The sequence below is a fragment of the Podarcis pityusensis genome, assembly GCF_964106645.2.
Source record: "Podarcis pityusensis genome assembly, chromosome: 10".
NCBI classification, from domain to species: domain Eukaryota; kingdom Metazoa; phylum Chordata; class Lepidosauria; order Squamata; family Lacertidae; genus Podarcis; species Podarcis pityusensis.
The window spans coordinates 12,310,390-12,332,668 of NC_138035.1; the positions used below are offsets into that span (position 1 = coordinate 12,310,390).

The following is a 22,279-nucleotide window of genomic DNA, read 5'->3' on the forward strand; positions in this document are numbered from 1 at the left end:
AAACTCTGAGACAGGTGTCAAAATAAGTCACCGCCACATATTGAATGTGGATTGGTGAATGTGCCACAGGCTTGATCAGGTGGTGTTGTTGTTTTTTATTTTTTTAAAAAAGGTTTTCTCAGGCTTACATGCCACCATAAATATAATGTCAGATAGCATTTTCTCAAGCATGAGTCCACTTCTTAAATGTTATTCTTGTGCTATGTACACATGACTTTATTCTGCCAGTCAAGTAGTAACTAAAATGCAACCTGGCGATAACTTGAAATTTTCAAAGCAGGATTCAGAATGCAAGCAAATGTCCAATGTAAACAAGCAGAGCTTTGCTTGTTTATTCAGACCCACAATTCCCAGTCTCATAAGGAACCACATGTCTTTCTTTTGCTAGAACTGCTTTTGCAATGGTCTCCTTTTACTTGTGTTTTGATGTGTCGTCTTTCCCCCTTCTGATTTCTTGTTTTCCTTTACTTCATTCTTGATACATCTTCCTGAAAAGATTTCTTTGGAAGGGAAACAGGGTTGTGGTTGCTAAAGTTGGACCAAACGCTTAGAAGAAATTTGGCATAAATCTGTGCTAGGGCTGTCTGCAATGGCTAATATTTATCGAGGGATTTCACAGAGTAGAGTTTGGTTCTGTGGTGTCTGGTGCTTAAATAGACCAGTAGGTCACTGCAGACCAGTGCTCCTAGAGCAGCTGTTAACCCTGCTGTCAAGTTTTAAAGGACTCGATTCTAGATTATAAGGGCATCACACAATATATAACGAATATCTTGCACTTAGCAAATATTGACTTCTAAAAATATTAGGAATGGGGAGAAAACTCCCTAATTTTCACTTCTCAAGTCCATAAATGAACTGAAACACAGCTGCTTTTCAAAATTCACACTTTTTGTAGTGCAGGTTTTCAAGATAAAAATGTACAATTTGCATATATTGGTGAAAATAGCATTCAAAGTGCATTGTCTTTAAGGAACATCACCTGCAAGAATGTGTATATCCGGTAAAAGTAGGGGGAAAGCGTGTGTGTTAGGATAAATTGTGAACTGAAATGCTGACAAGCTTGTGAGTACTTGTTTATATATAAAAAATGCAAACTGCTGCAGAAATGTGAATTGAACTGGACGTTAGAAAAATCGAATATTGAGAAAAACAAAAAATGAGCAATTAATCCATTCCTAAGAGATATTAATTTTGTATTATTTATTTGTTTATTGGGTGATGGGGGGAGTATAATGTGTATATTTGTTTTACAAGTACTATGTGTTAATGTTTGACCACCACCAGAGTATTTGCAGCCACTGTATGGAGGCACCATTTGCATGGTTCACATACCTACAGCTAGGTATGAGAGCCAGTTTGGTGTAGTGGTTAAGAGTGGTGGACTCGTAATCTGGTGAACCGGGTTCGCTTCCCTGCTCCTCCACATGCAGCTGCTGGGTGACCTTGGGCCAGTCACACTTCTCTGAAGTCTCTCAGCCCCATTCACCTCACAGAGTGTTTGTTGTGGGGGAGGAAGGGAAAGGAGAATCTTAGCCGCTTTGAGACTCCTTCGGGTAGTGATAAAGCGGGATATCAAATCCAAACTCTTCTTCTTCTACCTTAATTCCCATGGTGGCAACAACCCTTTTCAGACCACAGCTGTCATGAGAATTGGGTTAACCATGTAAATGTTGCCCGCATAGAGGTGCAGATACATAGAAATGGCCATTCCACACAGCCTCAGCTGGGCTCTTGGGGCCACTGAACACATGAAGTATATTTTCCTTGGAGCAAGAGGTGCATTTGCAATGATTTACGGCTGGTGCTCTTCCTGGCCTAGCTTATTGCTATGGTGCACAGTTCCAACTCAGTTGTGAAATTTTATTATTTGTAGCAGCTGCACATGATGCTCCTCCCCCCCCCCGCCATGTGAATATCTGCTGCCACTGCCGCTGTAGTTCTTTCACATTGACGAGACAAAAGGATTCTGACTCAGGTTGGGGGTTTTTTGGTAGGAAATCCATTCTAGCCACTTCCCTCCAACTCAGCTGACAACCTTCCTCCTTATCTCTCGCCTCCAGAGCTGGACAAACGCTTGGTGACCAGCAGGGCTTGGAATCTGCAGTTTTCATATGCCTGATTCTGAAACTCTCCTTACCTTGATTTGTCGCCTAGATCTGTAGCCGTTTCCTGGCTGGCATCTCATAATGTCTGGTGAAGTTGAAAATGTAAAAAGGGGTTATTTTGGACCTGGCTTGGTACTGCACATTTATTATGTACTGCTGAGAGGATGAGAGGGAAACGAAAGATGATGGTACTCAGGGAATGAAACTAGTTGGTGATGTTTCCGGTAAAACAAGCAGAAATGCACAAGGAATTTTAGAGGAGAGAGAAGGGAAAGCAAACCGAAAGAACTTCGTCATGTAATAATTTTGATTCATACTAGAGATCTTGCAACAGCTAGATAGAGTTAGTGTGCTGGAGTGGGGAAACCTGGTTTCAAGTACAGTGGTACCTCGGGTTACATGCGCTTCAGGTTACATACGCTTCAGGTTACAGACTCCGCTAACCCAGAAATAGTGCTTCAGGTCAAGAACTTTGCTTCAGGATGAGAACAGAAATCGTGCTCCGGTGGCGCGGCGGCAGCAGGAGGCCCCATTAGCTAAAGTGGTGCTTCAGGTTAAGAACAGTTTCAGGTTAAGAACGGACCTCCGGAACGAATTAAGTACTTAACCCGAGGTACCACTGTATCAGCCACTCACTGGATGACTTTGGGATATCCAGCGTACCTTGCAAGGTTGTTGTAGAACAGTATGGCAGTGACTTCATCATGATGTTAGTGGTCACCACATCATGTGGACATAAGTTTCACAGTTCAACTGTTGGTCCTCAATCCCCCAGCATTCAGCTTCACTGGATGACACAGGGGAGAGGCAGAGAAACACCCACATCATCATCGTCGTCATCATCATCATCATCATATATTTATACTCCACCCATCTGGCTGGGTTTCCCCAGCCACTCTGGGCATTCTTCCAACAAAATCTTAAAAATACATTAAAACATCAGTCATTAAAAACTTCCCTTAACAGGGCTGCCTTCAGATGTTTTCTAAAAGTCAGATAGTTGTTTATTTCCTTGACATCTGATGAGAGGGCAATCCACAGGGCAGGTGCCACTACCAAGAAGGCCCTCTGCCTGGTTCCCTGTAACCTCACTTCTCGCAGTGAGGGAACTGCCAGAAGGCCCTCAGAGCTGGACCTCAGTGTCCGGGCTGAAAGATGGGGGTAGAGACGCTCCTTCAGGTATACTGGACCGAGGACGTTTAGGGCTTTAAAGGTCAGAACCAACACTTTGAATTGTGCCTGGAAACGTACTGAGAGCCAATGTAGTTCTTTCAAGACTGATGTTATGTGGTCTCGGCGGCCGCTCCCAGTCACCAGTCTGGCTGCCGCATTCTGAATTAGTTGTAGTTTCCATGTCACCTTCAAAGGTAGCCCCACATAGACCGCATTACAGTAGTCCAAGCGGGAGATAACCAGAGCATGCACCACTCTTGAGAGACAGTCTGTGGGCAGGTAGGGTCTCAGCCTGTGTACCAGATGGAGCTGTTAGACAGCTGCCCTGGACACAGAATTGACCTGCACCTCCACAGACAGCTGCGCACCTGGTCCTTCAGGGGCACAGTTACCCCATTCAGGAACAGGGCGTCCTCCACAACTGTCCCCCCAAAGCAGTACTTCTGTCTTGTCAGGATTCAACCTCAATCCGTTAGCTGCCATCCATCCTCCAACCGCCTCCAGACACTCACACAGGACCTTCACCACCTTCACTGGTTCCAATTTGAAAGAGAGGTAGAGCTGGGTATCATGCCTACTTTTGCCACACCATACCCATCATGTCCACACCCCTGTCCTCACCTTACCCATCATCATCATAAGAATGTAAGAGGAGCAGTACTTTGTCAGACCAAAGACCCATCGACCTCAACGGGCTGTTTCCCACAGTGGCCCAACAGATTCCAATGGGAAGTGTATAAGCAGGACATAAGCACAACACTCTCTTGCTTGTGTTTCCTAGCAACCGGTATTCTGAGGCCTGTGGCCTCTGATCCTGGAGTTTACATATAGCTATCATAACTAGTAGTCACTGACAGCCTTATCCTTTCTGAATTTGTCTAATCCCCTTTTAAAGCCCTCGTAAAACAGTCCAATTATTATTACCGCAGAAGCAGTAATAATATGGCAAGTTTTTGTTGAGGGGCAGTCCACCCATCGCTTAACATTTGCCCCTGGTTCCAGAAGTCTGTCAGTGTATGAGTGACACCTGTCCAATCTGCTTGTTGATGATGTGCAAATCGCTTTAAAAGAAAATGGGCATGCTTTTTGTTTTAAAAAGTGGCCAAACGGTCTTAGCCTTTTGCACCATCTCAAAGCCGCGGGCCCCAGACAATAGACATGTTTATTTTCATCAAGTCTCACTTATAGTAACAACCTCTGATACATTCAGAGCAACTCCCAAATCCTTACGCCATTATGAAATTCAGAAGCTACTGTTCTGGCTAATTTAGCATTCTTTCCCTTAATGTGAAAATTGTATACAAGAGAAGCACCAGCTCCATTGACTTTAATGAAGCTGCCATGCACTAAGCATTATAAAACTTGGAAATGCTTTGGAAATGTGTTTAATGGCTGGAGAATGGTCTTAGAGAGTCGTTGTAAATTTATATAGAAGCCTTGAGGTTGTTAGCGGTCGTCCATCAGCTATCAAATTAGAGACTGAAAGAGCTCTGGCACTGAAAACAGTGCCCTGTGATAGGGTATTTCTGAACATAGGAATAACTGTGCTGGATTCAACCACTGGTCTGTGTAGCCCACGAATCTGTTTCCTAGAGTGGCTAGCCAGAAATCTCTAAGGAAGCTCATGATCAGGGCATGTTGTTGTGTGGCGTTCTCCCCATTTAGGATCCCAGCCATGCCATTCCATTTTCCCACTCCCAACAGTCCATCAACATTTCATGCCCCCTGAGCATGCTCATTCCTCAGGCTGTTTTTGTGATTCCCCTCCCCTTAGCTTCCTCTCCTTATTGTCCTGCGTTATTTTATCTTTACATCCGTAAATCTCGGAGTTCCCTCAACCCATTAATACGTCCCTCTTGTGCATGGACTTCTGGCCACTTACCTCTGTCCATTGTTTATCTATTTCATCTCTCGTTTCACAAGAGGAGGAAGGGGGGCACACAATAATTACTATTTATTACATTTATATTCCACCTTTGTCTCCAAGGATCTCAGGGTGACGCACATGGTTCTCCCCCATCTCAGTTAACCTCTACAAAATCCCTGTAAGGTAGGTTAATCTGGGAGGCAGTGACTAGCCCAAAGTCACACAGTGAGGTTCATGGCTGAGTGGAGATTTGAACCCTAGTCTGCCAGGTCCTAGTCCGACTCTCTAACCACTACACCACACCGGCTCTCAAATAAACAATATTCATGAAGTTGGCCAATGGTCTCCCATCCAAACATTGGACAGACCTAGATCTGCTTAGCTTCAAGTAAGGCTATGAGCTCCTGTACCTTCAGACTATACCTTAGTCAGTTAACTATTAATAAGGCCTAAAATGAGCAAAACATGGAATGTTTGAATGTAACACATAGCCAGGCGATAGGTTGTTTTAAGAGTTGTTGCTGCCAAGATGGAGCAAGGATGTCTCTCCATCACATGCAATGAGAGAGTAGCCCAGGCCCCAGCAACAATTCTGGGGGTTATTGCTTTGGTTGGTTTTCTTTTAACTATTTATTTTGTGTTTTTATCCTGTAAGTTTATCTTGTGAACCACCTTGATGAAGGGTGGTATATAAATTTCAATACTACTACTACTACTACTACTAATAATAATAATAATAATAATAGTGTTCAGAGCCAACCATGCTGCAAGAAGTAACATTCTTCACCTACATGTCCCTGTATGCTCAGCAGAGCTCTGATCCAAAAGGTTGTCCTCTGATTTGACTATAGAGATCTCAGAGAGATAGCATAGGGACTCAATAGCAGCCCTTTATGAATCCTGCTATCAAACAGAAACATCAGTTTAATAGCATTGTTCCTCCTTGCAAACTCTACAACTAACCCAGAAACAACCCTTGTTAAGATGTTCTTTGATTTCAACTTTCTTATCTGGCTCTACATTTTCCACTCCATTAAATACTTTGTAAACCTGAATAAAAGCTTTTCCTGGTTCTTCTCCACTCCGTGGAATATGCATTTAGTTCTCTAAAGCCTCATGTGCCATTTCTAAAGCATCTCCATTAAAACCTGGACTATAATGGAACATTTATATTTGCCTTTCAGTGATGGTAAGGAAGGGGCTGCGCCCTCCATTTATTTATTTATTTATTTATTTATTTATTTATTTATTTATTTATTTATGTTTTCCTTCCCATCGCAAGAGGTATTGGGGGGTGGGGTTTAGTATTGAACTATTTTAATTGAGCATCCGATTGCTTTGCACCTAGAGACCATCTCTCGTTTTATTACAACAAAAGTGGCAGTACACTTGAGGGGAAAGCCATTTCTTGGCTGGCTAATTTAATGATATAAAATTGTGATGAATGAGGCTATAAGATCGGCATGTACAGGTTTATAGGATTTGCAGGTTTAGGTAGCCTTGAGGAAGCGGCATGAGGTTTTGGGCCTGGGTCTCTTATTTGGACTTCAGACTGAGCATCCAGCTTTGCTTCTGACCTCCAGGATTTCAGGCAAGGATCTGACCCAAAATCTGACCTTGGAGATTCCAAGCACTGACCCCTAAATTTCTAAAGTAACACTGGAGCTCACCCACCCACTCTGGTAGGAATGTAAGAAGGCGCTGATTTCTGATCCTTCCCATATTTGTCACACGCAGCACTGCTTCTGTTCCACTGCAGCACGGCTCCCAACAACAACAAAAATGGTGTCATTTGTCTTGCTGTGGCAGAATTTTATATAATTAACTATGCTATCATTATGTCACTCCACACTGTCCCATTTCAGAGCAAAGGCCATTCCATTCATTTCAATGCAAAGGAAATGCAGTGCAAAATTGCAGATTGAAACCGACAACAGTACTGGCGATATTTGCTGGAATGATTTCTGTTTCACACAAGGCGTAAATAAGTGAACTTCAGCCATTTCTGCTCCTGTTTCCCTCTGAATTGTCCAACACGTACACACACAGAGAGAGAAACCCCTAATTCAGCAGGACTCTTCAGTGGAACGGTCTCCCTCGGGAGGTGGTAGACTCTCCTTCCTTGGAGGTTTTAAGCAGAGGTTGGATGGCCATCTGTCATGGATGCTTTAGCTGAGATTCCTGCATCCTCCTTCCAACTCTATGATTCTGTGAAGCATCAGGCTGCCCACTGCAGCCTTTGAGCCCTGCATTTCCTGCAGGTGATTAGAGATATCCTGGTGTTGGGCTTGTATATCCACAGACCTTTGTTGTTGTTATTGTTTAGTCGTTTAGTTGTATCCGACTCTTCGTGACCCCATGGACCAGAGCACGCAAGGCACTCCTGTCTTCCACTGCCTCCCGCAGTTTGGTCAAACTCATGCTGGTAGCTTCGAGAACACTGTCCAACCATCTCGTCCTCTGTCGTCCCCTTCTCCTTGTGCCCTCCATCTTTCCCACATCAGGGTCTTTTCCAGGGAGTCTTCTCTTCTCAGGAGGTGGCCAAAGTATTGGAGCCTCAGCTTCAGGATCTGTCCTTCCAGTGAGTGCTCAGGGCTGATTTCCTTAAGAATGGATAGGTTAGATCTTCTTGCAGCCCATGGGACTCTCAAGAGTCTCCTCCAGCACCATAATTCAAAAGCACTGATTCTTTGGTGATCAGCCTTCTTTATGGTCCAGCTCTCACTTCCATACATCACTACTGGGAAAACCATAGCTTTAACTATACGGACCTTTGTTGGCAAGACCTTTACCTCCCTTTTAAGTACCTCATCAGCTTGGCAACCATTCTTCTAAACTTCCTACAAGATTGATAAAAGCAGTTGCCTCCTGTTTTGCTACAATTAATTCACTTGATCTCCCAGATAAATGTAGATGATTGTCTCTGGCATTCTTGACCAGTCCGCCTGCTGAAAAATCTATTTGCACAGAATCTCTCTTCTTCTCCCTCGGGATGCAGTTAAATGATTTATGGGTTATTCATTATGTTATCCATCGCACAAAAGGTTGCCTTTGTTAGGTAAAAGCATTCAAGTTTAGAACACAATTGTTTGAAATGCAGCCCATTTTTATAGAAAGTTTAGAAAGCTTCAGCAGAGAAGCATCACAAAACGTCTGTGCCCAACATTCTTTAAAAGCTTTTTCTTTATTTGTTCACTTCAGCACAATGCGCGTGTCTCCAATAGGCAGTTCAAGCCTGCCACGGTGACATTTTGTTATAGGCCAGTACACCCACTGTGCTATCTATGATTCGCTTCCAAAAATTATCTAAAAATAACTGTACCTGTATGACAGTTTTCCAAATGAATCAATGTAGATGGCTCATCTTGGGAGATGGCTGTTTTCAAAATCCTGCATCTTATTCCTCTAAAAATCCACAAAATATTTTGTAAGTAACATGTTGACATTTGTTTTATTGCACTTGGTGATATAAATATATCCGGAAAACATGAGTAGAGTCGCCTAATTCAAGCTGGTTCTGAAAAGGCGTGAAAAGAAGTAAAATTAGGTTTTCGGGATTTTTTTTTGTCCTGCTCAACTTTTCTGAGTGCTGTGTGATGCAGAAGATTCACAACCCGGAAGGATATTCCAGCAGTTTCTGAAGCTCAAAGTACCATTTCCCCCTTTCTCTTGTTCTATTTTAAATTCTAAATCCCATTTAATTTTCACTTTCAATTCCTCCCTCTCCTTTGTATCTGTTACCCTGTGGAATGGGTGCAGAACTGCTGGTCCTTGGGAAAGTGCTGCCCTCTAGGTCTTTCTCAGTATCTTTGGCACCTACCAAGGTCAGGCCACTTGGCTGAAATGTGTTCTTGAAGTATAAGAAGGGATTTCTTGTCCCTGGATGGAAATCTGCATGTCTGTAGAAACCTCTGGCTTTTGTGTGGCTGGAAGGCAGCCTCCTGTACAAAGTCACATTCCTTGTTGTGCCTTCTTGTGTCTCTGGCCCCACCCCACGCGGCCCCTGGAAGGTTGCGCCTCTCAGGCGGGAAAAAGGCCTCTTTTCCTCTGCTGCAGGGGAAAACATGCAGGAACATTCACATGCAGCTACTGCAAACATTCACATGCAGCTACTATGCAACACTTACCACACACCTCCCTTGACATGTCTAGTTTGGCCCAGCCCTTCTTCTTTCTTCTCTTCTTTGGCGATCACTCGTAGCTGAGTAAGATTGTCTTCCATAAACACGGTTTTAACAATGAGTCCGTAAGTGACTGTGGAGGCCAGTTCTGGATCCACACATCCTTCCACAGTGGGGACATTGGTTTCCAGGCAGGAGATGATCACGGTGTGGATTTGCCAAGCATGTCTTCCTCCTAGCACGTTTCTCCCTTGCATCCTGAGTTTGAGTGTCTTCATAGCCCATGACACCTTTGGTAAAGGCTGTTCTCCAACTGGAGCACTCGCAGGCCAGTGTTTCCCAATTGTTGGTGTTTATACTACATTTTTTTAGATTTGCCTTAAGACAGTCTTAAACCTCTTTGGTTGACCACCAGCATTACACTTTCCATTTTTAAGTTTGGAATAGAGTAGTTGCTTTGGAAGACGATCATCAGGCATCCGCACAACATGACCAGTCCAATGAAGTTGATGTTGAAGAATCATTGCTTCAACACTGGCGATCTTTGCTTCTTCCAGTACACTGATATTAGTTCGCCTGTCTTCCCAAGTGATGTGTAAGATTTTTCAGAGACACTGTTGATGGAATCTTTCAAGGAGTTGGCGTTTATAGCCCTTATTATTAAGCTGACTAAGCAGTCAAAATGCCCGTCATTATGATGGCCACAGTATGTGCAGAAGCGTGGCTTGGGTGTTCCAAGCACCCTTGAATGGCAGCCTTGACCTCGATTTTACATGGGAGACAGCGGCAGGGTGCAGGGACACTGGTTCTCAGTGTTTCCATCTATTGAGATTTGAGGCTGTTCGTATCTGCACTGCCCTGCCCTGCGTTCTATCTGCTGGCCACACTGATATATTTTTTAACAACAGGTGTGTTTTGTCCTTTAAATCTCTACAGGAGAGGCTAGGGTGGATCAGATGAACACAACATACAGTAGAATAGAACCTTTCCACCATTTGCAATAGTGTGTGTGTTAGAGAGAAGAGGTTGGGGTAGGGTTGCCATACATAGCTGGTATTCAGCCATCTTAAACAGCGTCCGGATAGAAATTCCTGAAATTCAGACATGCCAGAAGTATAGATTTTTGTGAATTTCTTTAAAAAATAGTTTAAAATCTCCTCTTCTTTTTTTATTTGAGAAAAAAGCTCAACAACTTTGCCAAAACCTGCTCAACAACTTTTGCCTGGATTTTCACTTTTCTAAATATGGCAACCCTAGGTTGGGCTATTCTCTCTGGCATGAGAATAGGGATGCTACCGACATACTCCCTTCCCGCCAAACTATTTGCCAGTGAAATGTTGGAAAGTACTGCAGTCTCTATGCTACATTGGCGCCCGGGGGGGGGGCGGTCTATGGATCTGGAAGCGCTAAGATGATTCATACTCTGGGCCCAACCCACACGCATCTAAGATCCATATCTGCACTCACACAGACACACAGGACCCAGAGGAAGACTATTTAGACATTCTGCACGTACAGACCAGCCCACAGCTATATTGCTGCCTTGTTCAGGTTATTTGCTGCCACGGCGCTGCTGTCAGCTATGCCGCGCACAGGGTAGACATGCTACCTTGTAGACCACAGCGATTTATGAGAAGCACTGACCAGGAGCAGGCTGTGAGTTCTAAGCCATCAGAATTAATTTGAAGCTTAATAAAACTCCACACCTGAAGGAGCTTTAATATTAAGTGGCTCATTGCAACCACAAGCACCAGGTCTCGCAGTTCGCTCAAAAGCGCCGGCACATTTTTTTTTTTTTTTTTGTGGGCCTAGATGTTTTGTGGCATATTAAGGGACGTCTAATCCATCAAAGGCTAATTAACTGAGTTCTTGGAAAGGTGCTGTAATGTAATAGGGGCATTAGTTATGTGCAGCATGCCAGCTCTCAACCGGAGGGAGTCTACCCGATAAGGTTAGCAAACACTTTTCTTACTTTATGTAGACTGTCCCAAGACAAATGTAAGTGAAGGAAGCACTTTTTCATTTAATGTGCAAACTGACACAGGGAACCAATTTACATCAAAATGCAGCTTGATCTTTAGAAAAAAAAAAAAAAATAGACTATCAGAGAAGTTCGTTATATCAGCCACTGTTACTCATTACAAAGCTAATCTTCAGGTGAGGTAAGAAGTGACCTGCCTGGTTACTGGCAATTTGGGGGCAATGGGACGCTGATCTTGGACATTTTCTTCTGTCCCTGTTTTTATTTCAGCATTTGGGAGTCCGCTGCAGTTGTCTTCCAACCACAAAGGGCTCCTTTACCTGCCCGTATCCCCCAAACTGACAAATACCTGCCTGGAAGATGAAATGAGAGTGAGGACCTTTCTAGCAGACGGTCAGTTTTTTTTAAGCAGTTTTCACCCATTTGCTATGCAAAGTCCAGAGGCCTTCCCCTCCATGTTGTGCTTCTGTCACAGGGATACATAACCATGAATGTCCCACGCAGTGCACGCATACTCCTTTTACACACTGCAGCTGCTGTAAGTATATCCCTGGGGGGCAGAGAGAGCCATAGCTCTGTGGCAGAGCCAATGCCTCGACCACAGAAGTCCACAGGTTCAATCCCCCCCCCCAATCTCTAAGTAGGGATGGGAAAGACCTGGGGCGTCCCTAGGGGTTGGGTAGGTTGGCCCCCTCCAAGCAACAAACAAGAAAGTCTTCACCTGCTGGCAGAAGGACAGCAAGGAGGGAGCCAGTCTGGCTTCTCTAAAGAGGGAGTTCCAAAGTTGTCTGAGAGGAGCCACCACTGGGAAGGCCCTCACCCCCACCAAGCGTGCCTGTGAGAGTGGCAGGACCCGAGGGGAGGGCCTCTCCTGAAGATCTCAGAACCCAAGCAGGTTCCTATGAGGGAATAGGGTGTTTCAGTTAGCTTGGACCCAAGCCCTGTAGGGCTTTGTAGGTGATAACAAGCACTTTGAACTGTGCCCAGAAACAGCCAGCGGAACTGTTGTAGCAATGAAGTTGTTTCCTGGCATGTAGGACACCTGAATGAATCCTTTCTGAATACACTCTCTTGCACGATGTAACGTAATCTGCAAGTATTTGGTTCTGCAAGTATTCGGTTCTTTGCTTGCAACTCTCTGAGTTCAGCCAAGCCAAACAGGATCTGTTATCTTGATACACCTGTATAGGACATTTCATAGAAACCCTAACAGTTGTATTCCCCCTATAACCAACCCTGGTCAGCAATCTGGCTGCAGTTCTTTGAGCCAGGTAAAGTTTCTGAGCGCTTGTCAAAGGCGGCCCTGCGTAGAACATGTTACAAGTAATCCAAATGGGGTATAACTAAGGCGTGTGTCACTAGGCAAATCAGACATCTCAAGGAATGGGTGTAGCCGGCGCAGCAGCTTTAACAAATGCTTGCAAATTTTGCCCATTGTAGTCTGTCTTACAGAACCTTTGAGAACTAAGTTGGAACCAAACAGCAGGAGCTGTGGACTGTCGACATGAAAAGACTGTTTCCTGCAGGCTTTCTGCAAGCACATGTCTAGCCACTGCTGGAAACAGGATGAGGGTCGCTTGCTTGATTTCTCCATGGCTCTTTTAGTGCAACATTCCAGAAAGCTTGCTGGAAAGAAAGCTTTCCGTTTTATCACTGCCTAGTGAAAGATCAAAAGGAGGGGCGAATCATTTTTGATTCTTAGGCATGCTGTTAATGCAAGCTATGGGCCATTTATAAAATCAAACGGACATTCTAGTCAGTATGCTTTCCCCCCAGCTGAATTTAATAGATGCAGTTTTTCACAACATGCAGTAATGCAGTTTGAATGAAGTAAATATTCTGGTTGGCTGGAGATAGATTTCTGCAAAGGGCAGGTAGCTTAATGCCAGTCACTCATGTTCAATAGCTGGATTGATGTGCTCTTTTGAATCGCCACCCAGGTTTACCTTCAGCAAAGGGATTAAATCCACCCCCTCCACATTTTCAGTCGTATGAAAGAAGTTTTTGAAAAACACATAACCTTCCAGGAATCATCTAAAATCTCAGAAGTGTGGTTATTATCACATGGAATAATTGGAGCTCATGGGGTTTTGGACCCTCACGGCGCAATCCTAAACATGTCTATTCCGAGTAAGCCTCTCTGAATTCAACAAGGCAGTGACAGTGAGACCATGGCTCTCCCAATGTTGGTTCTAGCTCCCATCAGACTTGACCATTGACCATGCTGAGGGTATCCGATGGAAGCTGGAATCCAACAATATCTGGAGGGCAGCAAGTTTCACAGCCTTGCAATAGGGCTTACTCCCTTTTAAGTGGGTGTAGGATTGCAGGCATAGGACGCTGGTGGCGCTGTGGATTAAACCACAGAGCCTACAACTTGCCGATCAGAAGGTTGGTGGTTTGAATCCCCGCGACGGGGTGAGTTCCCATTGCTCGGTCCCTGCTCCTGCCAACATAGCAGTTCGAAAGCACGTCAAAGTGCAAGTAGATAAATAGGTAGGAAGGTAAACGACATTTCCGTGCGCTGCTCTGGTTCCCCAGAAGTGGCTTAGTCATGCTGGCCACATGACCCGGAAGCTGTACGCTGGCTCCCTCGGCCAATAAAGCGAGATGAGCGCCGCAACCCCAGAGTCGGTCATGACTGGACCTAATGGTCAGGGGTCCCTTTACCTTTACCTTTACCTTTAGGATTGCAGGCAGCCTCAGTTCACTGGACTTATACGGGGGGGGAGGGGGGAGAGAGATTAAATTCCTTAGAGATTAAATTCCTTGCACAATTCCCCATCTTCAGGCAGTTGGTTAAAGGTAACGTGATCCTTGAATAGCAGTGGAGCCCAAAGCTGTACACCCAGGAAGGACCTCTGATTTCAATGGGATTTACTTTATCCCCATGTATAGTGTATGTGGGAATTGCAGCACAAACCTAGTTGCGCAGGGGAAATCCAATTTTTCAAAGCAAAATAGTCTTTGTAGGTCTAAACTAAGAGAGATAGTAGTATTTCTCCTCTAAGAGTTTGTCCAACCTTTTAGGGCTAAACTAGACATGGTATGGATGATCAGTAATCTGATCTCCCAATGTGTTCTTATTTGCCTGTGCTTCCATGGGGTGAAGACCCATGGAACCCATGGAATCACAGCCTTGAAGGTGCGAGAAGGGGTTTAACTCATCCACCAACATCATTTATCCAATGGAAATCTCCCCACAAAGTTGCTATAGATCACGATGCAGAAAACAAACAGATACCTAAATTGCCAGTTGCCTTCTAAGAAGCAGAACAATTGTGCTATTTAATTATTATTGCATGGTGTGTGTTTTTTTACAAAAGGAGGAATGGAATACATTTCAATCATAGCTCTCACTTTGAGGGTTCGATTTGTTTCTGGGCTGTATCACTAGAGACAGCATGTGCAGAGGGTGGGGTATCAATAATGAAATGTTCCCCCATAGCAAATAAAGATCCCTGCAGACAGAAGGCTAGTGTCTCAGGGAGAAGGGATATAACCTAGCAATTACATTTGCAGTTGCCCACATGCATTTTCATTGAACATACCCAGGGAATGTCATCATGATTCATTCATTGCTTCAAGAATACTTCCCTTTTGCAATCTATTAATGTTCAGGGGATAACATTCCCAGCAAAAAACAGAGAAAAGTATCAATTTGCTGTGACCAAGACAAAGAGCTGCCAAAGTATAACTCCTGAAGGCAAAACCCCTGGATGTGTGAATGTTATACATTTCATCTTCTGCAACAATTAGGCTAACCAACAATGGGGCAGCAACATCAAGAAAAGCTGCCTGGAAGCATTATGCTGTCAGTACATCAAATTTTCTAGGAATCCAGGGACAACTTCCAGCTGTTTATTAAGCACTGCTGTGAGATTATTCATTTCAGAACAACAAGAGTTTGAGTGTCTGCTTGATTCACTGTGGTGGGAGCTCTGGAAGACATCAATTTGTAATTTCCCCCCACTTCCAGTATCAAATAGATTTTCACTAGCTGTTAATGAATATGGTGTTAGTTAATGAAAGCATCGCTTGCCATGTCAGCTAGGGCTGGGCGATGCCTGGTTTTCAACAGCGTGATACATCACTAGCTAAACATTGCTATCTACCAATATATCACAATGTCTGAAATAAGGATGGAGCTATGTAGAGGCATTGGCTGGCTTCACAGTTTTCCCTGTATCATGATTTTTGCCACTGCCTGTTCTGATTTGTTGCCCAGATTGGTGGGGTATAAATAATAAATAATTTAAAATTTAAAATAAAATAAAATGGCAGAGTTAACAGGGGCTGCAGGAATCGAGAGAAGCATTATCTGGCTTCACGGAATTTCCCACACTGTGATTTTTGCATAGCATGCATACACACACACACACACTCATCATGATTTGCTGTATATTGTCAGGTCAAAAAATATGAAACCGATATCACAATATGGATTTCAAACCGGTTTTTGATGATAAATCACCCAGCCCTAATGCCAACATCAGCGTAAGCGCCTCCTGCTATATGTGCGCCTTATGAAAAGGAATAACTCCACTCATAATTTCATGTGCACTAAAGGTGTAGTCAACAGCCCCTATTCAACCACCTTAGAAGTTCTTCATCATACTTGCAACATGCCTCGTTGTGTTTTAAGCAATATGTCAGCTGCTAATGCCGTCAACTGGACATAACCATTTTATCTAAGGAGTGGAGGGGCAAATAGTTATGCTCCCAGCCCAGGCAATGATTTCAGTGTCCAATTTGCAGAACTGAATTCTTCATGCATATATATAGTACTGGCTGAGTGGGAAATCTGGCCTCCTTCCCACTGATTCGGTGCGGTATGAGAACAGTGTACTAACATCATACATCAGGAAGAACTTTCTGACGGTAAGAGCTGTTTGACAGGGGAACGGTCTCCCCTGGGAGGTGGCGAGGTTTTTAAGCAGAGCTTGAGTGGCCGTCTGCCATGAATGCTTTAGTTGAGATTCCTCAGTTGCAATTCACCCTCGAGGTTGCTTTCACTATGCATTCTTTCCCGAAAATGGCCACAACAGATGCATGATGTAAAAGGCAAGAACAATGGGTTCCAGGGACATTAAGGATGCAACCGCATAGCCAGAAGATACCTAACACCCTGGCCCAACTGATGTTGGAGCACTAAATTGGGAGGGCTAAAGGGAAAGGGGATGTCAGAGAGGTTCAAGTACATGCCAAGGGAGGACCAGGAATCAGCTTGGACCCAAAAGGTCCCTGGACACACATACACACATCCATACTGGAGAGGAATTTAGGCCTGCTCCTGAGAATATGAAAATCTTGTCCTGTCCATTCTCCTTTTTTCAAATTGGTTCCACTTGGAACCAATGTCCTGCAAAAGGACAGAATAACACAGGAGTGGTCTTTCTTCCTGCTCTCAATTTCACTCTTGAAAAGGGCGACTGAACCATTTTCAGTTTTTACTCCACGCACCTCAGGGCTGCAGCCTTACATTGTGCTGATGTGCATGTTTACTCAGAAGTATGTCTGGTTGTATCCATTGCTTCCAGAAAATATGTGCAAGGGAGATCTTACTATTGAACTCTCTTATTGCTCCAAGGGAGTTCAAATTTCCCAACAAATTCCTAGAGCATATGTTTCCTTAAAGGAAGCCACTCAACATCTACACTAGGGAAACAATACAGTGGTACCTCTAGTTGTGGACACGATCCATTCCAGGGTGCCGTTTGCACCCCAAAAAGACTGCAACTAGAGTGGCACTTCTGCGCATGTGCAAAGCGAGCAGAACGCTTCTGCACATGCGCGTGCGGTGAAACCCGGAAATATACACTTCCGGGTTTGCTGCGTTCGCAACCCGAAAATCTGCAACATGAAGCGAACGCTACAAGAGGTATGACTGTATTCTGATTACATCCGGTCTCCTCCATTATACTCCAGAGTTGCACAGTATGTATTTATATAAAAACAACAATCTATTCAAGTAAAACCAAGTGGAATTAAAAAGCTGTTTTATTAATTTGTTCACTAATTCAATTTTTATCCCACCCTTTCCTCCCAAGGAGCCCTCTTCCCATTTGGCTGGCATCAAATTGTGGTTGGTCTAATGATAGGACAGATTGTTACAACAGATCATCGTGACTCTGCATCTTTGACTGCTCTCTTTTTCCCCATCTTGGCATTGGCTTGAATGTGACACACACTACCATGAATTCAGTTTGTTTATTTATTTATTTATTTTTAAAGTCCATTTGTCCTAGAAAGTGGTGTCATGTGACTTGATCCTAGGTTTCAGCCTACTACTTTTTATGTGTTTTGAAAACATAAGTTATCAAAGCAAGTACTAGAGGTTGTCTGATTCCTTACACTTGCAGCAGGAATGCTGTGGTCTATCACTGTGAGAGTGCATGGAACTTAATGGTTCTTTGTGGGTGAATAACTGGGCACTCCATTTCCCTCTCTCTCTCTTTTGCCTCCTTTAGTGGCTGCATCAACAGCAAATTCCACAGCTGGGGCGGCCATGAATTCCTTGACTTCTCTGGGGACTCTCCAAGGATTGGCGGGAGCCACTGTTGGATTGAATAATATTAATGCACTAGCAGGTACCGTAAACAGTGAGTATTTATTGCTGTGGTGGACACTCCAGCAATTTCCCTGTAATCACCGTAGGAACACTTGACCGTTTATAATACAGTGAATGTTACTATGAAAAATACATGTGCAAAATACATGGGGTGAAACTGACAAAGTTCTGTTCTGGGTATCCGCAGTGACTTGGCCTGAACGGGTCTTACCTCGTTGAAGGACCGTGATGCCATTGCTAACATTTCCTCACAACATTGTGTTTCTCTTGCAGGGTATGAACATAGTTAGGTTTGTGTTTGGGTAGCTAGCATTGATTCTCAAGGCCAATCATCTTCAGGTTCAGAAGAGCCAGATGCCGTTTCCATTTGAAAGAGAACAGAATAGCAGAGAGGCTCCTGTTGCTGCTGCTATTGCCAGTAGTAGCTGCTGCTTATAGCAGCAGCACACAATTACGGTGGACTGTTGCTAAGCCCAAGAGGTGTAGAGTGTGCCCCCATTAATAGTGGTAGTTTCATTTCTGGCTTCCAGAAGACAGTTGCATAAGGCATTGCATATTACCTGAAGCAGCCCAAGAGGCGGTCTGATGTGGGCAAAGCTCGATTGGGTCAGAATTGGCAAATTTTGTGTGCAACTCTTTTCAAGCAGACTCCTCCACCATCCCTAGCCATTATCTAGGGAAGCAGCCCTGCACATGCTTTTGTTTGCTGGCAATAGGAGTGCTATCTGTGCATGCATTGGCACTCAGCTTATATCATGAATGGGGGACATGTGGTTCTCCCAATTCCATCACCCCAGACCATTGGGTGTGTTAGCTGGGGCTGATAGGAATCCAATAATATCTGAAGGGCCCCCACTTCCCCACCCCTGGTCTATATGATCCCCAGTACTGATGTCCATGTGGACCTCAATCCCAGCGTCTCTAAGGACATAGGCTTAAGTTTAGTAAGTCATACTCAGAGTATGCCCATTGAAATCCATTGACAACTCAGTCATAGAATCGCCGAGGGTCATCTAGTCCAATGCAGGAATCTCAACGAGATCATCCCATGACAGATGGCCACCCAACCTCTGCTTGAAAACCTCCAAGGAAGGAGAGACCACCAGTTCTCGTGGGAGTCTATTCAACTGTTGAACAGCTCTTACCGTGAGAAAGTTATTTCTGATGTTTAGCCGGAATCTCCTTTTCTTGTATTAATTAGATCACGGATGAAAAGAACGGAGTTGTGTATTTGGATAGCTCAGTTGGTTGGAGCACAGTTCTGATAACGTCAAGGTTGCAGGTTCGATCCCCATATGAGACGGCTGCATATTCCTGCATTGCAGGGAGTTGAACTAGGTCAGCCTTTCTCAACCTGTGGGTCCCCAGATGTTGTTGAACTACAACTCCCATCACCCCTAGCTAGCAAGGCCAGAGGGATGATGGGAGTTGTAGTCCAACATCATCTGGGGACCCACAAGTTGAGAACCGCTGGACTAGATGATCCTCAGGATCCCTCCCAACTCTACAATTCTATGATTTATCGGTGTCAGATCAGTCTCACACATTACTGTAACCTAAATACCACAGCCTTGCACACTTTACCACTAACACTGAAATATAGATGCCAGAGTTGTTCTCTTGTTTGTGCTGGGCAAGTTACCAGCAGTTCTCCCATTATCAAGGAAACAGGGTGCCCAGTTTCAGATATGGGGTGTAGTACAGGGTCCTTGACCTATCTGAAAACCCTAATCCAGCTGTCCCTAACCTGGTGTCCTTCAGATGCTTTCGGCTACAGCTTGGGATAATGTGAGCTGTAGACCAAAACATGTGTGGGGACACTAAGTTACGGGAGGCTGCCCCCTTCCGTAATCTGCTGCCCTGTCAGTGTCCAGCCTCCTCTCGTGACTAGGCACCGTACAGCAAAGAATTGGTATTTCCTTGGAAATGCATTCCAAGGGCTTAGCGGCGCTAGTTCATAGCAGCATCTTCACAAAATCTGTTTCTAGGGTCTTAAGAGATTAGCTGGTTTACTCGGCGTGAGGTTTCGTAGGAAGGAGTCTATTTTGGAGATAGGCAGCTGGCAGCCTTGGCATTCGGCGCAGCCTCCTGAGCCCCATCAGACCTCGTGTAGCCCTCCCTTTCTCTCGTTCACAAGCCAAGGCACGGGCAAACGCAGGAGAGAACAAGTAAGGTGTGTAACTGGCAGAGCCTCTTTGGCTGCTCATACTAGGAAAGAGCAGTTAAGGAATCTCAGCTTCTCGGCTGGCACGGGAGTCTGACTACAAAGAGTGTAGTTGGCGTTGCAGGCCCATTTGTGTCAGTTCAGAATACCTGTTAAGAATTATTTGATGATCAGTAGTAGCCTGCTTGATCAGAATCACAAAGTGGACTAATAGGTAGTATATGTAGATGTGAACAGGAGGCTATTAGAGGTCTGCATTTCTTAAAAAGAGAAATGCCTCTTACTTGTATTCATTGCTGTCAGTGATTTTTGTTGTACTTATGTTTAACAAATGTCTGGGTCTCGTGTTTTCTTTCCCGTAATTGGGGCATATTTTGTGTTCCTGTTATCTTTCTGTTCTCACCTTGCTTACTTAGTTTTTCTTCCTTCTCGGGGAGCTCAGTCCACACACACACACACACATATATATATATATACATATACATACACATACACATACACATACACATACACATACACACACACACACACACACACACCTACCTACCTACCAACTTCTGGGTCTGCTTTGTGCTTCGGATGTAGGGTGTTGCCTGTGGAAAGCTTTGCCAACTGGTTAGAATCGGTTTATACCACTCACACAAGTGTGTTTGCAGATGCAAAAGGGCCTGAGAAGCACATCCAGTGTGTTCAAAGTGCAGCATGCATCCCTACAGGACCCACGCAACGTGCCTGCCTCTTTTTGATGTTTGGAGATAATACTTGTGGGTGGACGTGGGCACATAGGGATCAGTTCACACATAACTTCCCATGTGTGGTAGAAGGCGCGTGTACCTCTCTTCCAGCCGTGTGTACTGGAAGGTGAGCAACCCCTCAGGGGTGTTGAAAATGAAATCGTCGTTCTTAAAAATGATAAAGCATGCTTGAAACTGTGTGAGATAGGCTCAGGGCTCAGCTAAAAGGTAACTGTGAGCACACATGATGCAAACCCTGATACTTGCCTTGGTGACAGAAAAGTCCCAAGGGAGGGGGCACATGTGCTAGGGCGAGGTGCTGTTCCCTTCTTGGTTCTTTATGTGGGGGCAGGATCAGGCGTAGAAGCATGCCTGTTTTGTATCGTCTAAAAAGCCCCTTCCACAGAGACGCTTCTAGGTCAGCTGGCAAGCAGAACGTTTCTCATAAATCCGCCTTTGAAGCCAATCACAAAGAAGTGGCCCTATACAGTTTGGTTGCAGGTTTGCTGTTTGCTTTCACTCAAAGACAGTGGTCAGGGATTATTAGTTTGGCTGCCTTTTCTACTTCCTTCATAATTTCCAGCTGCTGCTGCTACTCCCTGCATTTCCTCTTGCAATGCCAGGATATATTTGGCCATCACCAGTTTTTAGTCTATCACGGTGTACCCAGAGGAATGGATGTCCTCCTCAGTATAAGTTGCTTGCTTCAGTTCTCGGCATGATGCTCTTCTTGTCCTTGCTGTCGAATTTCTCACTTGTCCTTTTCGTGTGTAGGTGTGTGTGTGTGTGTGTGTGTGCGTGTGTGTGTGTCTCGTAAATCTCTTGTCATTGTGAGGCTTTGGGAGAAGGGGTTGTGCTGAAGACAGAAAGGGCTACTGGGTGCCCAAATGAAAGTAATTGTGTGAGGTTGCATGGGTCCTTGTGCAGCAGGGGTCTTGCTTCTCACAAAGGCTCAATGGATTTTTCTCTTTAGCTCAAGATACTGATAACGTCCAAGCATAATATGACTATGCATAAGAGAAGTTATTTTGAAAAATCAAGTGTTTCTGAGTGCCAAAGTTGCCTGTTACTTTTTTTTTTTTACGCCTCTGCCACTGTAATACAGCCAATTTTCACAGCCCTCCATCCAGCAGCAGCAAACACCACTGTTGACGTTGCAGTGTCTTTTCCAGCAAGTTTTGTTTAACTGCCCACCTGGCATCAGGGAAGCTCAGATACACACCCTATTATTTTGCACTGAACCAGTGCCAACGTGCTAGCACAAATGCAGCTTGGAACACAAGGCAGAGCGTTTAACAACAACAACAACAACAACAACAACAACAACAACAACAACAACCTTATTATTTATACCCCGCCCATCTGGCTGGGTTTCCCCAGCCACTCTGGGCAGCTTCCAACAAAATATTAAAATACAATAGTCTGTTAAACATTAAAAGCTTCCCTAAACAGGGCTGCCTTCAGATGTCTTCCATAAGCTGAGACCAAAGTTTTATGAGACAGTACTCATCTGTATGGAGGACCTTTCTGGATGATGTTTTTCACCAGGAAGAAAACTGCTGG

At 44.4% G+C, this 22,279-nt stretch overlaps 2 protein-coding genes across 52 annotated transcripts in view; one reads left to right on the plus strand and one right to left on the minus strand.

Moving 5' to 3' along the window:
- Positions 1-22,279, plus strand: part of CELF2 (CUGBP Elav-like family member 2) — a 524,880-nt gene that overhangs the window by 481,176 nt on the left and 21,425 nt on the right. For 10 of the 30 annotated variants that reach the window (XM_081022915.1, XM_081022923.1, XM_081022927.1 and 7 more), the window contains one exon: positions 17,718-17,837. In XM_081022915.1, coding sequence (XP_080879041.1) covers positions 17,718-17,837 — 120 coding nt within the window. Of the gene's footprint in view, positions 1-11,517; positions 11,641-17,717; positions 17,850-22,279 lie in introns of all 30 variants that reach the window. The other 20 variants (XM_081022933.1, XM_081022908.1, XM_081022919.1 and 17 more) reach the window with 3 other exon arrangements.
- LOC308486468 (uncharacterized protein) overlaps positions 1-22,279 on the minus strand; it is a 132,965-nt gene that overhangs the window by 78,960 nt on the left and 31,726 nt on the right. For 3 of the 22 annotated variants that reach the window (XR_013991047.1, XR_013991048.1, XM_081023349.1), the window contains 2 exons: positions 2,138-2,190; positions 188-500 (listed from right to left, as the gene is read on the minus strand). The exons of 13 other annotated variants lie outside the window; for them this stretch is intronic. Coding sequence is in view for 3 of the 9 variants with exons in the window: in XM_081023349.1 (XP_080879475.1) it covers positions 465-500; positions 2,138-2,190 (89 nt within the window). In the remaining 6 variants the exon portion in view is untranslated. Of the gene's footprint in view, positions 1-187; positions 501-2,137; positions 2,191-2,768; positions 2,893-3,899; positions 5,646-22,279 lie in introns of those variants that run through there. 6 more of the 22 variants (XM_081023353.1, XM_081023352.1, XR_013991050.1 and 3 more) reach the window with 5 other exon arrangements.